General features: G+C 36.1%; 1 protein-coding gene across 2 annotated transcripts in view; it reads left to right on the top strand.

Annotated features, from left to right (window-relative positions):
- Window positions 1–16,499, top strand: part of tle5 (TLE family member 5, transcriptional modulator) — a 52,749-nt gene that overhangs the window by 24,192 nt on the left and 12,058 nt on the right. For both annotated transcript variants that reach the window (XM_056448260.1, XM_056448259.1), the window contains exons 2-3: window positions 6,818–6,906; window positions 15,650–15,713. In XM_056448260.1, coding sequence (XP_056304235.1) covers window positions 6,818–6,906; window positions 15,650–15,713 — 153 coding nt within the window. The remainder of the gene's footprint in view (window positions 1–6,817; window positions 6,907–15,649; window positions 15,714–16,499) is intronic.

Genomic DNA, 16,499 nt, shown 5'->3' with positions numbered 1-16,499 from the left:
AATAGTTAAAAATCAAGGCATGATCATATTTTTTTTAGTAAAATAAGCGTAATTTAGAGGCCTTTGCCTTTCATATAAGCCACTTTTGATACCAAATGATCAACTAGAAGTCAAGTTATTATTTGTTGTTCCTAAAACTTGTCAAGGCGACATGTCAGGTAGTGCATGTCAATGGGTGCTTTTTTCCAATATTCTTCAGAATATATATATATAATTTATTTATTGTTTTTTTTTTTTGTACAACAAATGAAATAAATTTGCCAATTTTGAACCACTTGAGTGTAAGTAAAGGGTGAGGACATTTAAATGTATTGGTTAGCATTAACCAAAGAACAAATATCACTGTTAAAATCATTCATTTAAAGACTCTCCATTCTCTGTAGGACTTCTATGTGAGTTTGGATAAAATAATGAAATATTAAGAATACATTGTGGAATACAGTATGCCTTGCAGCATGTTGTTGTATACTACAGAATGTGGCGAATGAAATATCCCATTGGGCCTTGTATTGCTTTGCTTGGTGCACATACTGTATACTGCAGAATTAGCATGATTAGTTTGCTATTTCCAACTCCGCATCAGATACAGGAAGACTGGCAGTGAGAATTTGGCTCTAGTGGTCCTAATGCCTCTTAGTTTGCTGGCTTTTCACAACATTCACTGCAATTCAAGTGTGAAAAGCCTCACTTCTCCTCTTCAGATAACTACATCTGGGCCTTTGTACGCAATCCCTTGGGACAGGGGGAAAAAAAAGTGCCGACATTAGAGTTGAAAGAATTTTCTAGAACATTTCTTTTTCTGTTAAACGGTGGGGTGGGAGGCACAACTGTAAATTACGGGAATGATGAATCCCATTTAGCCACAGAAGACTCACAATTTGCCCACCAGCGTATAAAGCCTTTTAATGGTTTAATTGCATCTCAAAGGAGAAGCGCACAGAAGCAGAGTCAAATTAGGGATTGTCCCATATTTTGGCTCTCGTGCTGCATGAGTGCGTCTGTGTGTGGTTTTTCTGCTTTTAAAAGTGAATACGGGATTTGCTCTAAAGCTTTAAATCATTAGACTAAGCTCTGCAACTTTCCAATCGCTTTATTAAGGCTGGTGTAGGTGGTGAATGATTTGGCCTGCTAACCAAAGGGTTGCAGGTTTGAATCCCATTACGTTCGTGAACTGAATCTGTAGCCGGTAGAGGCGATGAGTCACGTTTAAAGAGTCAAATCACTCAGCTGCTATTTTTGCCATGTTTCCGAGAATCTATTTCCAGTTATTCTTGTACAGCTCAGGTCTACTTTAATGGGATAAACACAAATGTTCTTTGTGAAATGTTAAATGGGAATAACATATTTCAAAAATAGCACACTTATCTCAATTCACACGCAAAAAAGTTCATTTCTATATGTATGTTTGGTCATTTATTCGTTCGTTCTCTAGCACAGTGTTTCCCAAGCCCGTTCCTGAAGGCACACCAACAGTTCACATTTTCAACCTCTCCCTAATCAAACGCCCCTGAATCAACTTATCATAACATCAGAAGAGACTCCAACACCTGAAGTTAATGGGTCAGATAACGGAGACATCCAAAATATGTACTGTTGGTGTGCCTCCAGGAACAGGGTTGGGAAACACTGCTCTAGCATACTAGCTTACATGTTCATTGCTTGTTTATTCACTTAATCAATTACTCATTCGTTTGATTATTCACTGATTTTTTGCTTGCTTATTAACTTGCTTAATTGCACACTCACGCTTGATTACTCTTATTCACTTACTCAATTATTTGTTCATTTACTTTATTATTGACTTGCTCAGTTAGTCGCTTGCTCACTTGTTCACCCACTTCTTCACTTAAAATTCCTATTCCTGGGGATCTACCTTTCTGCAGAGTTCATATACAACCTTGATCAAACACACGTCTTTAATTACCAGTGTTCCTTCAGATCCTACTTTGTTGGTTTACTTGTTTTTGATCAGGGTTGGAGCAGAACTCTACAGGAAGATAGATCTTCTGGAACAAGAGTGGGTACACCTGATTTAGATCTAGTTAGCATTAGTAATGGCCCGTTTTCACTGCGTGGTACGGTAATGGTTGGTGCGCTTTTATGCCCGTTTCACTGTCAAAGGGTACCAAAAAGTGAACCGTACCATACTATATTTTTGGGTACCCTTTCCAAAGGTTACCTAGCACAAAATAAATAAATGTCAAACTGCCAAGTTTGTCGTCACCAGTGGTGTAGTGGTAGTGCGTCGACACATTCGATTCCGCCTCGCGGTCCTATGCTGATCCTTCCCCTCTCTCTGGTCCCCATGCTTTCCTGTCAATACTCTCTACTGTTCTATCCAATAAAGGTGAAAACCCCGAACAAGAAAAACTGCCAAAGTTCAGTCATTATTAAAAAAGCACCATAATTCTGCTCAGAGCAAACTTCTTTAGGGGCCCCTAAGCACATGTTTAGATGTGTAAATCTGTTTCAACACGCATGTATTAATGTATTAACGGCGGTTTTAAAGTCTCTCTCTGTTCAACACACAGCCCAACACTGTTCAGCGTTAACTGAAACAGTCCAGATGACGTGATGGTGTAGCAAACAGGTCAACATAGCAGCCGCTGAAAGCGAGTATTGTGTCGTACGTAACACCCATGATCTCCTCGTTGCCGGACACTCTGCCCCGATCCCCCAGAATTCCCCAAGGAAACCGTATCTCCCATAGCCAATGCAGAAATGTGAGGCCTACTGTTAGCGGCGTCTGAAAAAGATTGACTGTTTGGGCTCTAAGTGCTCGCTGTTGACACAAGCCTCTCTTTCATATGCAGCAGAGCACGGAGCACTCGGGCTAAGTACACAGTTTGTGTTAAAGGTTGGTCCGCTCGTACCGTGGGTTTGGAGAATTTCATCCACCGAGCTCTTCACCCGTAGAGTGGCTCGGGATTTTTGAAACGAAAAATGCAAACACTTGAAAACGGAGTCAAGAACAGGTTGGCAATTTGTAAAATAACATGATGAATCAGCTGCTCGATTGTTCAGAAGAGATCAAGAGCAGTCAATAAATCACAACAGAGCATGCTTATTGATGACCGCTGTCTGAAATTTGTTTGTTTATGTTTGCTTTTTGTTATTACTAGTAGCACTATCTACTTGTTTAGTCGTGACGTATCGGTGTCGTATAACGTGTCCAAGCCGCTACTCATTTGAAATGAGAAAATATTCGTATATAACTTTAATATAACTTTTTAGTCATATCACACATTATCTTATATAAAATCATGGTGTACACATCAGTCTCTGGACTTGCTGCATCACAGACATCAATATTTTAACAATTTATAAAACATTTATCACTTTCTGGCCATCGGATATTAGGCATAAATATATATTTTGCGATTGTGATTTTCGAAAGTATTACATCGCTTTGTAAACGTTTATTACCATTTGTTGAGTCTCCCCATGTTTGATATGGCGCTTGGACCCAGAAGCTGCTTGGCGTGACGTCACAATTAACAAGGGACATCACGTTTATTATTGTTAATGTGGTTATTTTATTATCGAGATAAAAAATGTTAGATGATTTATCAGTGGAATTATGAATGATAAATAATTATTAGTGCTATTTTGATAGCATATATTGCTGTGGTAATGTTAAAGTATATTTTCTATAATTGTATTAACACAATAGTTTTTAATTGTTTTTTATATTGTGTACTCTATCTTTGGAATTAGGGTTGCGCAATATATAATTTCTGCATCGATATTGCAATGTGTGTATTCACAATAGTCCCATCGCATAGATATGCAATGTTGAGTTGACTTTGCAGTGTAATTTTTTACATTAAAATGCATGATACTGGAATTCGGTACCATTCGATACTAAAATTTAAAAGAATGTCAGTTTGGTGAACTGATGACCTTCACGGTCAATCACAGTAATTTCTGTTGACCACGTAAACACAATGGCAAATCAGCGCTGTTTAAGAACGTGCTCAACAGTGCTCAAATGTCAGTGAAATTGGACGTTTTTAAAACTTTAGTATCGATTGGTACCGAACTTCTGAATTGTGACAACCCTAGCATGCACTTTTAATTTTACTTTTATCTTTGCTTTGTTGCATGTATCTATGTTTGTAGTTTGTTTATTACGTTATATTATTGACCGATACTGATCTCCGGTTGATCGATCAAAGCATCCCTAGCCTATATTCTGTATAATCTTATTGTACATCGTAATCCTACCCAATACCTAAACTACCTTAATAACTATTAATAAGGAGCAAGTTATGAGTTGATTGAAGCAAAAGTCAGAATTGTTTGCCAGGAGCAAGAATTTAACCTTAAAGTGTGACCAAAAATTCAAAGTATATCACAATAAATATCACAGAAAAACAAAACCTCGCAATGTCAGATTTTTCCAATATCGGGCAGCCCTACTTGGAATATTTATTTTTTGTTAACGTTCAAGTCTTGTGTTATTGAGAACATATGAAGGGTTCTTGTAGTTAACTCAAACTAAAACATTACATCTGTATAAAAAGTTGTTCCTTTTATGTAGTAATTTTATAGGACATTTAAATCCTGTTAATGTATCTGGTTGGCAAGTTAATATTTTTCTTTTTTACATAGTATGTACTTGGGTTGCACAGTTTACCGGTACTATGGTAGTATCATGATACAATGGCTCCAAAATATGGCGTTGCCACTATAGTTTGTAAACAGTAGTACCGTCAATAACTGTCTATCTACAATATATAATGTTGCATGTGGAATCACTAAAATGCTCACACATTTGTGCAACAATAGACCATTTTATTTTAATAGTTTATGGAGCCCTCTAAGGTTGCAAAATTGTGTAGAATTCAGTTAAATTCATGTTTATTTCTATAGCGTTTTTACAATGTAGATTCTGTCAAAGCAGCTTAACATAGACGTTCTAGTAAATTGAAAATCTGTCAGTCCAGTTTTCAGATACCATAAAATTTGCACCTTCATGGTAGCCCATTGCACGTTTTCCGATGCTTCAGTTTGAATCTGAATCAGTTCATTTCTGCTCCTGTCAATATGATTTAGTAGCTACAACAACCGCAACAATCTTTTAAAAAGAGCGACTCCCTAATCAAAGTGAAATTTTGAATTACTTTGGATCCTTACCTGATAAGACTGAAAAAAAGAACAATAGATACAGGAAACATTGAAACAATTTTTGACCACTTCATAAAGCCTCATTCGGTTGGAAATGGCTGTTTTTGTAACTAATTTCGTTTGGTATAATTTGTATCTTTATTTTAATGTATTTTTTGTTGGTCAGTTATCTACAAAATAACCAAAATAAATACATTTTAGATGAAGTGATGTGCAAATAGTTTTTTTTAGTAATAATAGAATTATTAATTCAATTCAAGTAGATCTATTATAACATAAAATACAGTATTTCTGACAATTTTCTTTATTTCATGAATTTGAGTTTGAATTCTAATATCACAATTGTATCATGATACTTCAGCTACTATCGTATCACAACATTAATTAATAATCTGGCGACAATCCTAGTTTTTTTAAGTAACTAAAACATAATATGAATACTAATAAAAACTATTTAGATCTTAAAAAGCGAACTTGGACACAAAAAGAAATAAAAAGGAAATGTACAGGAAAAATATTAAGAGATAACTAATAAGTATCATTAAAACTGTAGTATGTCTGTTATACTTTTTCAATTCAATTCATCTTTATTTCTAAAGCGCTTTTACAGGGTAGATTGTGTCAAAGCAGCTTCACATAGAAGATTGCAGCAAATTGAAACAGTTTTCAGAGTTAAAGTTCAGTTTAGTTCAGTTCAGTGTGGTTTAATTTTAACTGCTAAAAGTCTAAGTGCTGAAGAGCAAATTCATCCATGTGCAGCTCCACAAGTCCCAAACCGAGCAAGCCAATGTCGACAGTGGTGAGGAACAAACTTCACCGATTGACGAAAGTGAAGGAAAAAGTTATACTAAAATAAGACTGATTTAAAGGGATGTAGTTTCAGATAGATAGATAGACTGATTGATGGAATGGTTGATTGATTGATTGATTTAAATTGTATATGCTAATTTAATTTTAAATCTGAAAGTAATGGCTTGAATAGTGCCAAGGAATAGCTTTCTTGTCACTGAACCCCCTCTTACCCCGAAATATTTGAGGCAAGTCTCCTGTCATGTACTCGAGCTGTCAAAATGACCCAACATATAAATTTGGGATCATTTTAAAGTAGCCCAAATCTGAAACACGGAAGACACCAGAGATTGTCTTGGGGTTTCTTCTTTATTCAGCTATACTAGAATTACACTGAAAGCTGCAAGGCCTGCATTCATCAAAATTCGAGAATGGCAGTTGGTTATTGGGAAAAGTGCCAGCGAATCACCATGTCTAGTAAAAATCCACTCTGAAAAGCGCAAAACCGCTCCAATAACATCTGCATTTTCCCTGCAGGTGTGGCGTCCACACTAGGGAAATAATCTCACCTGCGAGCGCAATACATGTAATTCAGAAACCACGACTGATGTGAAGCTCCAGACATGACAGACGCCTCCAAAATTATGAGCTTTGAATGTCGCAGTAAGCCTTCGAGGTTTTATTTTTCAATGTTTTTTTTATACAGTACACTTGAATTCACTCTTGATTACAGAATTCCCCACGTTTAGACGGGCGCATCTGTTTTGGCTGAAATTTTCCATTCTTGGCATTGAAACGGCTGCGGCGGTGCATCATCGCCCCTCAGATGGCCAGCTGATGTTGCAACACACGTTTTCTGAATAATGCGATTGACCACCGTAAATTGTTTTCGTTCCAGGCTTCATCACAGCAGCTGAAGTTCACAACGTCAGACTCGTGCGACCGCATCAAGGACGAGTTCCAGTTCCTTCAAGCACAATACCACAGGTACACACACACACACACACTTACTCACACACACATTCAGTATCTAAAGAGTTCACTTAACTAAAACTCAATTGAATCACTCCAGTCTTGTATTGTTCTTCTTTTTTATAAAACATTGTAGTATTTATTCATTTATTTTTGACCAAGGAACATGAAATCAATGTTAATGTATAACCTTGACATTCACTTTCACTTCAGACTTTTATTGGTGTACTGATGGAAACAAATGGCCATGTCTTGCTTGAGAAATATATTGTTGTTGTTGTTTTGGATCATTTCATAGAATCTGTTGATTTGGTTTCTTGTTTCAAGTGTGATGAATTGGTTCACTTGTCTCAGATATACCCGAAGCAGGCTTACAAAATAGACATGTTTTATTTATGTTTTATGTGTATAACCTTATGTGTTACTCAGGATGTTTTCATCCACTCTGGGGGGATTTTGAGTCTTAATTTGGCCACAACTTTCTCTGTTAGAGCAAACTGATGAAATTTTGTTGACAAATCTTATTTCGACACATTTTAGGCAAATGCTTCGAAATTTTTTCAAAAACTCAACATTGCAGCAAATGGACTGCCCTTTCGTTATGTTAGTGACTGTTTTTGCTCCATTGACTTTCATTATAATGACATTTTGGTCCTACTTTATATTAAGTGTCTTTAACTACTATGTACTTGCATCAAAAAATAAATACAATGTACTTACTGTGTTCATAATGTATTTGAGAACACTTATGGTGCTCTTGGGTTGGGATATAGGGTAGGGTTATGGACAGGTTTGGTGGTAAGGGTGGGTTAAGGTGTAAGGCATGGTCAACAGTGTATTTACAAATGTAAGAAAATTACAAATGTAATTACAGAAGAAAATTACAGATGTACTTACATAAAGGTAATTAATCAAGCATAAGTACACAGTAAATACATGTATTTACACAATAAGTACATTGTTACGAATTATTAATTTCTGTGTAAGTACATATTAGTTAAGGACACTTAATATAAAGTGGGACCGACATTTTTTGATTGCAAATCCATGACACAAAATCATGCATTATTGATTGTAGCTGGTTTCCCATGTTGGGAAGAGGTAAAATTTCCTATTTTTACTGTTGATCATCAGTTGCAGTGCAGTAAAAGCTTAATTTCTGGATAAATTATATTCTTATATGAAATACAGTGTGTGTGGGACTGTGAGAGAGATCTTTGTGTACTTACTATGGTATGTTTGAGAAAATAAAAATTAAGGAGTTGAGCTCTCAAACCATAGTAAGTGTATTTATAAAACACTATAATTTACTCCATAGTACTCCATATAAAAGTCAGAAACTTTTTTGCACAGGCCTATCTAAAGGGTTAATAGTGCGAACTGATGATCAACAGTAAAAATGAAAAGTTTTACCTCTTCCCAAAAGGGAAAAACACCAACAATCATGACTGCATGATTATTTGATGTCATGGCTTTGCAATCAAAAATTGTAGTTATAATAGAAGTCAATGGGGTAATAACAGCCACCGACATAACGAAAGAGGAGTCAATTTGAACAGTACACAAGGGTTAAAGCACTTTTGTGAACATTTGGATGCCACCAGCACATAACCATCCCATTACTAGTCTGATTTACGAGTCACGATTCAGTAAGTCAGATGTCATTTTCAGTAGCTGGTCTGACTGATTGTGAGTTCATTTTGTGAAGGAATTGGCAGATCAGTTTAGTTTTATAGTTCACTTAGTTTGAGTGCAGTTTATTCAAAAGTAGTTTTGTTCTTGAATCCAACTACAGTTACGAGTAGGAAAGATTCAGTGAGTGAGTCCGATGCTAGCTTATTAACTAGTCTGATTGATTCAGTTTGAGTCATGAGTCTGTTGTGAGATGGAGCCAATAGATTGATTCAGTATTCTTGTGTTATTTTCGTTAAAAGAACCGTAACTGACCAAAGGCAGCAAGAGCGTCAAAGTAGCCGGAAGTCATTCATTTTCAATGGGAAGCCGGCAGTGATAAGCTGCACGACTCGTCTTCACCGGTGTGGGCGTTGAGGCTTGATGACCATGTAAGAATGTGGTCAACATGGCCAAACCAGTTGAGAACCACTGATCTAAAATATCTTAATCTGTGTTCTGAAGATGAACAAGGTCTCAGGGCATTGGAACAAAATGAGAGTAATTAATAACAGAATTTTTATTTTGGGTGAATGAATCCTTTAAAAGAACCAGTTCATGGGAGCTACAAGAGAAAAACCAGTTGAAAAGAAACAACTCGCGATTTAGTGAGTGTGTCATGTTAACTATACTGATTGATTCAGCAAACTCAATCTGTGACTAATTCAGAAGGACTATGATTCAGAGTATGAGTCAGTAACTTCTCTGACTAAGTGAGATCAGGATGTAAAAAACCACCAGACTGATTCGGAGTTGTCGTCTGCTATTGGTTAAAAGAATCAGTTCATAAGACAAATGTATACAGGAGTCCTAGGAATCAAATTAGGAACTTGATTCAGTGAGAGAGTGAGTCAAAGTTTGTAATTAATTTTGTGACTTCTCTGATGGATTCTGAGAGTTCATTTTGTCATTGACATGCCAGACTGTCAACTATCCTTGAAAGAACCATATCATATAAGTAATATTGCTCACAAATCAGACTACACTCCAAAATACGACCACTACATTATCAAATATTCTCATTTTGCTTTCAAAAAACAGCAATTATTTTTATTTAACTGTTTCTTTAAGGTGGCCCTCTACAAAGTGCCGTGACTAAACTCACTATTAGCTGACATGTTTTTTTTTTTTACATTTATCGCTTCTAACAAGCTTCCCCCAGTGCCGCAATCCCATGTCGATTACCACTGTGATCTGATCCGTCTGATGCTTTGACTCCTGTAGACGGAGACGGAAGACTCTTTAAAGACACAAAGACGCTCCTACTGTCCCATCTTTAAGGCAACATGTCTATCCCTCCCTATTCCCATGGCGACGAGCAAACCCTCATTTAACCCGTGTTCACAGAAGAATAGGCCCTACGTTTTTTTGTATGTGCATTCAGAGCATGGATTCGCCGCCATTGACTTCAATTGAGATTCAAAAGACAAGGGCTTTTTTTTTTTTTTGGTGCTGCGTTCAGCCTTTTAAAGGAAATGTACTGCAGGCGGTCCCTAGAGCCTCGCCGAGCTGTCGCTCCCTTCCACAAATGCATAAATAGATCAGGGAATACATAAATCAAAATAAGGATGACAGCAGGAGCGATTTGGAGGCGGAAAGAAACGGCAATAAAACTCCATCAATGTGTCGTTTTTTTGGCGTCTTTTTTTTCTTTCTCTCTTTCTCTCTCTCCCCGAGAGCATCTTTGGAACCTTCAGGAGGTCTCGACCAATCAGTGGCTGGCATGGCCAATCACAGGTAGCCTGGCAGCAGGGAGGATGGTCGCCATGACAACCCCCAATATATGTTACACAGTCATAACAGCCCGTTTCCCCCCCTTTTTTGGGATAAGTGGAAGCAGCAGTCTGAAGAGGGATGAAGAAACAGAATGCTTGTTGTACGCCAACATAACAAAAAACCCCAGTTTGTCATATCACTTTGTTTGTATATGGATCGTCTACTTGCTCTTTTGTCTGATGCTTGCCCGTTTCACAAAAACGTTGCTTGTGTTATTATCCACTTAACTAATCACACAAAATAATCAACATATTAACGGTTCTGTAAGCATTTTCTGCCTTTGCCCCACGATTTTGCTCTCTTCAAATTCTGATATTTAACCCTTATGTACTATTGGGGATATTTCATCCACTCTGGGGTGATTTTGATCTTAATTTGGCCTTAACTTTTTCTGTTTCAGCTCACAGAATGATTTTGGTGACAAATCTTGTTTTGACCCATATTTTGAGTTAAATGCTTTGAATTAAAAAAAAAGCTCAACGATACACTCTGGGCAAATTGACTACCCTTTTGTTGTGTTTGCGATGAAAACATCCACTGAATTAAACTGCTGTAAAAATGCATATATATTATACATTTTTTTTTGCATAAATCTGTTAATCAACCTCAGTTCTTTCTTCTTCTAAATCTTCTAAATTGCTTAGAAAATTACAGGATTTTAACTCTTTTAACTGCCAAATTCATAAAGGAGGTCACTGATTTGGTGAAAAACACACACAAAATGACATTTTCAATATAAATAATTGTGGACTGTTTTTTTTTTATTTTAAACCTTTTGTCAAAGTCTTGGACGTGAAGAAACATTGTTTTTGATTTTATTACATTTTTTCTCCCTACTTTTACTGTTGGTGTCTGTTGTTGCCCCATTGACTTCCATTATAACCACATTCTTTTGATTACAAAACCATGACATCATATAATCATGGATTTTTGATTGTTGGTGGTTTTCCCTGTTGGGAAGAGGTAAAATTTGTCAATTTTTCTGTTGACCATCAGTTGGTACCATTAACCCTTTAGATAGGCCTCTGTCACTTTGTTGAGTTTCTTAGCCGACGTTTTGAGTTTTTGTCGGAAATGCGTGGAATTCTACTGTAGCAGTAGCCCCAAATCACACACATTTAGGAAAAAAAGAGGAAGGAACCAGCAAACTTTCAGCAACTTTAATTATAAATTAAACAAAAAACAAAATAATCAATCTGGAACTTCTTTGCGGGACTTGACATTTGTTTAACACTCGCACAACCTGCCTCGCTCCATTCTCACAGCTTTAACCCCTGTCTAAACTTGTCAACGCTTCCAAATCCGCCAATTACAGATCTTTCACTCTGTGTTATTGCAATGTGTATTTACATATTCTTTGAGAGGTGCAATTTAGGGTCTGCATCAGGATAAAGCAAAGGGTATGCGACTGTGCAAAGGCTGTGCTGGACCATCCACGTGAACTCTTTTAACCCTTTAGATAGGCCTGTGCAAAAAAAAAAAAAGTCTTGAGTGTTATTTTGATGTGTCTGAGAAAATCTAAATATGCATTTCAGGTCTCAGAACTACATGGGGTAAACAAAAACAAAGACTGTGTATTTATGTGCCATCAAATGTGTTTATAATGGAAGTCAGTAGAGCAAAAACAGCCACTAACAGTAAATTAGGGAGAAAAAACGAAAATCTCCCAATCCATTAAGGGCAATGTTCTAATCTTTCACATATCCAAGACTGTAATAAAAGGGAAAAAAACTGTCCACAAATACTTTCTTTTTATATCGAAAATACTTCATTTTCTGTGTTTTTATTCACCAAATCAGTGACATCATTTGTGAATTTGGCAATTAAAGAGTTAAAATCCTGTAACTTTCTAAGCAATTTAGTAGTTTTGATCAGGACTGAGGTTGATTTAACAGATTCATGGAGAAAAAAAAAAGAAAAAAATTTATCTGATGCATTTTTAATTCAGTGGATGTTTTCATTTCTAACATAACAAAAGGGTAGTTAATTTGAACAGTGCACAAGGATTAAAAAATCTGTAAATGCTGAATGATTGACAGGCATAGGGCTTTTCTGATTAGCTAGTTCTAGTTTGCTGTGGTTGTTTTGTTGCTGAATAATTGAATTTAAATATACTATATAAAAAAACTGAATTGAATAGTAAAAAATTATACATTTTCATGAAGAAATACGACAAAACTAAAATGTTAGGGACGGGCCGCTCTGAAATAGATCCAGTCAGAGTGAATGTCCTGCATGTCAGCGAGTTGTGCACATTTGAACTGGAATGTAGCCTATACTGATCCACCTGCAGGAAAGCAAGCAAGTATTTGTCTCATTAAAAGTAAAAAAAATGTCAATGTGTTGGAGAAGAGATGGAGCAGATGTGAAGCGCACACATTGAAATGCTGATCTGAAACGGCATGATTTTTATTTTTTTTGCATAGACAGAAAAAACTGAAGGTTGTTCGTCATTTTGACAAATTTCAACGAGGTTTATCTACTTTCAGCCCCACTGTCATTAAGTAATATACTAATTGTAATAATAAACAATTAAGTTAGACAACACGCTCAAAACAATTGAAACTGTGCTTTACTTTCACTTTCACTGTTGTTAAGCAATATGCTAAAAGTAATAATAAACATTTAAGTTGGACAACACCCTCGATACAATTGGAACTGATAGTATCTCTCCAGTACAATGTAAACTGATCACATCACACTTTATTCTTTACTTTTACTTTCACAGTTGTTAAATAATATGCTAATAGTAATAATAAACATTTATTTTATTTGGACAACTCACACAATACAATTGAAACTGGAAGTGTTTATCCAGTACGACGTAAACTGATCACAACACACTTTATACTTTACTTTTACTTTCACTTCGATATGAATCCTAGGAATGAAATATCGTTTGCTTATTTTTCCTTAATCATTGTGTTGTCCCTGATTTATTCTTTTGCGTCACGCGATTGCTGTACCCTACAGCATGTACCTTGCAAATACTTAAAGCTGTTGTGAGCATTTAAACATCTGTGTATTTTTGCAGTATCTCTTCTGAAATGCTAGGGGGCAATGTTGAGTATGTTGAGTTTCTTTACCAACGTTTTGAGTTTTTGCTGGAAATGCATGCAATCCTACTAAAGCCGTAGCCCAAAATCACACCGATTTAGGAAAGTAAGAAGTGGGAACCAGCAAACTTTCAGCAACTTGAACTATAAATTAAACAAAAAACAAAAGAATCTTTTCTGGAACATCTCGGCGGGAGTCGACATTTGTTTAACACTCGCACAACCTGCCTCGCTCTGCTCCCACAGCACTCAGCCCTTTCCACACTTGTCACCACTACCAAGTTGGCCAATCACAGATCTTGCACTCATTCTATTGTGTAGTTACATATCCTTTGAGAGGTGCGATTCAGGGTCTGCATCAGGATAAAGCAAAGGGTATGCAACTATCTACGAGATAGTATATCTGGACTATCCACGTGAAGTGACTATCGTAACTATCAAGTATCGACACAGAAGTATAAATTGACCTTAAACAGGGCCAGACTGAATTTTTTGCTATTTCTGTGCAGTAAAAACTAATCTGTGGATTTATTGTTTGTTAAACAGAATTGTTTTGAGTATAGTAAAACCGCATAAAACTTATATAAGGTTTACAATGTAAATACAATTAGAACCAGAATTAGAATTGTTTAGAATCAGGATAAGCTTTATTAGCCAAGTGTATGTAAACACGCAATGAATTTTTTGTGGTTTTCAGGAGCTCAGGGTACATACATACAAACATGCATACGTACATACATACAGTTGAAGTCAGAATTATTAGCTCCCCTGAATTATTAGCCCCCGTTTATTTTTTTTCCCAATTTTTGTTTAACGGAGAGAAGATTTTTTTTCAACACATTTCTAAACATAATTGTTTTAATAACCCATTTCTATGGCCAGATGGAATCTGCGGACATTTTTTGCTATTTCTGTGCAGAATTTTGTTAAAAATCTGCGGATTTATGCGGAATGATTTTGGGAGTATCATACCTAAGACCTTATTATATGAAATAAAAAGTAATACCCTTTTAATTTTTAATGTTTACAATGCAAATCTATTTAGATCCACTTTATTTTGTAAACAAAGCAAATCTTCTATATAATATATCTACTAAAAGACAGAAAATATTACTGTACAAACTGCATTGTAAATAATTCGTATTAATATTTTCATATTAGTCAATAATATTACTGAAATTAATTAAAAAACTGTATAAATATAACTTTAGACGCATTTACAAGAGTAAACAAACAGAATTAATAATGGGCTGAAAATCAGTGGAATTCTGCAGAATTTTGCGCGCGGAGAATCCGTGTGGGCCTACTCATTTCTAATAACTGGTTTCTTTTATCTTTGCCATGATGACAGTAAATAATATTAGTGGACCGGTCAATGCTTGACAATTTTACCAGTAGGCCCAGTAGGAGATTTATGTAGATTGCTAGGCAACCATCAACTGTTTTCTCAAAGGATGACAAGCTGACAAAACATTGCTGCAACTCTGATGCAAGTTTTATTTATGGAGAAAATTGAAATTAAAAAGCACTGCAGTGTTCAGGTGTTTTGTGTTTGTCTAAAATAATTCTGAAAATGTTTTTAACTGGGCACACCTGGGAAATGCCCAGTGTCGCACACCTTCCAATATGAGCAAACAATCTACAGCAGTTGATCTTTTTCTTGCGCATATATATTGGATTCACCTGATTTGTTGACCAATGGGTTGCAAGTCCATTCTTTGGTAGTTCCTGGGTCCTTCTTACTCATTTTACTAGCTTGTGGGTTATATTTTGGCACTTAAATGAATTTAACATAAACGTATTGTACATAAATTGTATATTCAACATTATTAATGAAATTGATATAAACATTAAATCAATATATATTTACAGACATTAATTTAAGTAAATATATAGACTCAATGAGCTCAAAAAACAGCGCATTGGTGCGGTCTCAGATTCAGTTTGGTTTTATTCTGCCTAAAGCATAATAGATCTGAAAGGAATACAAAAACTAAATCAAAATTTGCTGTCAACATTAATGCTGCAGTCTAGAGCAATCACAAAAATTGATTTAATACATAGCAAACACACATCTTTTGTATTTTCCTAAAACAAATTGCTTATTGCGTCTTCTATAATGTGCTGATCATAATGTGCAAAAGGCTGAAAGCATCTCTGAACCAGTTTGAGCTGTTCAGACTCTATTGCATAATGTCAGTCTAGTGTCTGTTTTTCGTCCAGTGACCGTTGGTTTTTGTCTTTCTTCTGTCCAGTCTGAAGCTGGAATGTGACAAGCTGGCGAGTGAGAAGTCAGAAATGCAGCGTCATTATATCATGGTAAGTCTGCTCTCCTCCAGAGGGATGCGCCGTAGGCTCAATGTGCCGGAACACATTCACATCCGCCAGACACTAACCTAACCCTTACCTGTCGCGTCTCATTGTGTCTTACTCTCAGTCTGCTTCAGTGCTGTCTTTCCGCTGCTCTATTACCATTCTGTACCTGCTGCTCTCCAAGAGGATTCATGAATCAAATGTTTTTTTTTAGGGTGACAGTAGCTCACTTGGAACCATAGATGATTTCAGATTTGAGTGTATATTTTATTCATTCATTCATTCATTCATTCATTCATTTTCTTTTCGGCTTAGTCCTTTTATTATTAATCTGGGGTCGCCACAACAGAATGAACCGCCAACTTATCCAGCATATGTTTTCCGCAGCCCTTCCAGCTGCAACCCATCACTGGGAAACATCCACACACACTCATTCACACACATACACTATGGACAATTTAGCTTATCCAATTCACCAAGCGCATGTCTTTGGACTGTGGGGGAAACCGGAGCACCCGGGGGAAACCCACGCAAACACAGGGAGAACATGCAAACTCCACACAGAAACGCCAACTGACCCAGCCGGGGCTCAAACCAGCGACCTTCTTGCTGTGAGGCGATTGTGCTATCCAATGTGCTACCATGCTGCCCTGTATATTATATTATATTATATTATATTATATTATATTATATTATATTATATTATATTATATTATATTATATCATATTATATTATATCATATTATATTATATTATATTATATTATATTATATTATATCATATCATATCATA

The sequence above is a fragment of the Danio aesculapii genome, chromosome 22 (assembly GCF_903798145.1).
Source record: "Danio aesculapii chromosome 22, fDanAes4.1, whole genome shotgun sequence".
NCBI lineage: Eukaryota > Metazoa > Chordata > Actinopteri > Cypriniformes > Danionidae > Danio > Danio aesculapii.
Note: the sequence above shows the minus strand (reverse complement) of the source record. Positions and strands in the feature narration are given on the sequence as shown.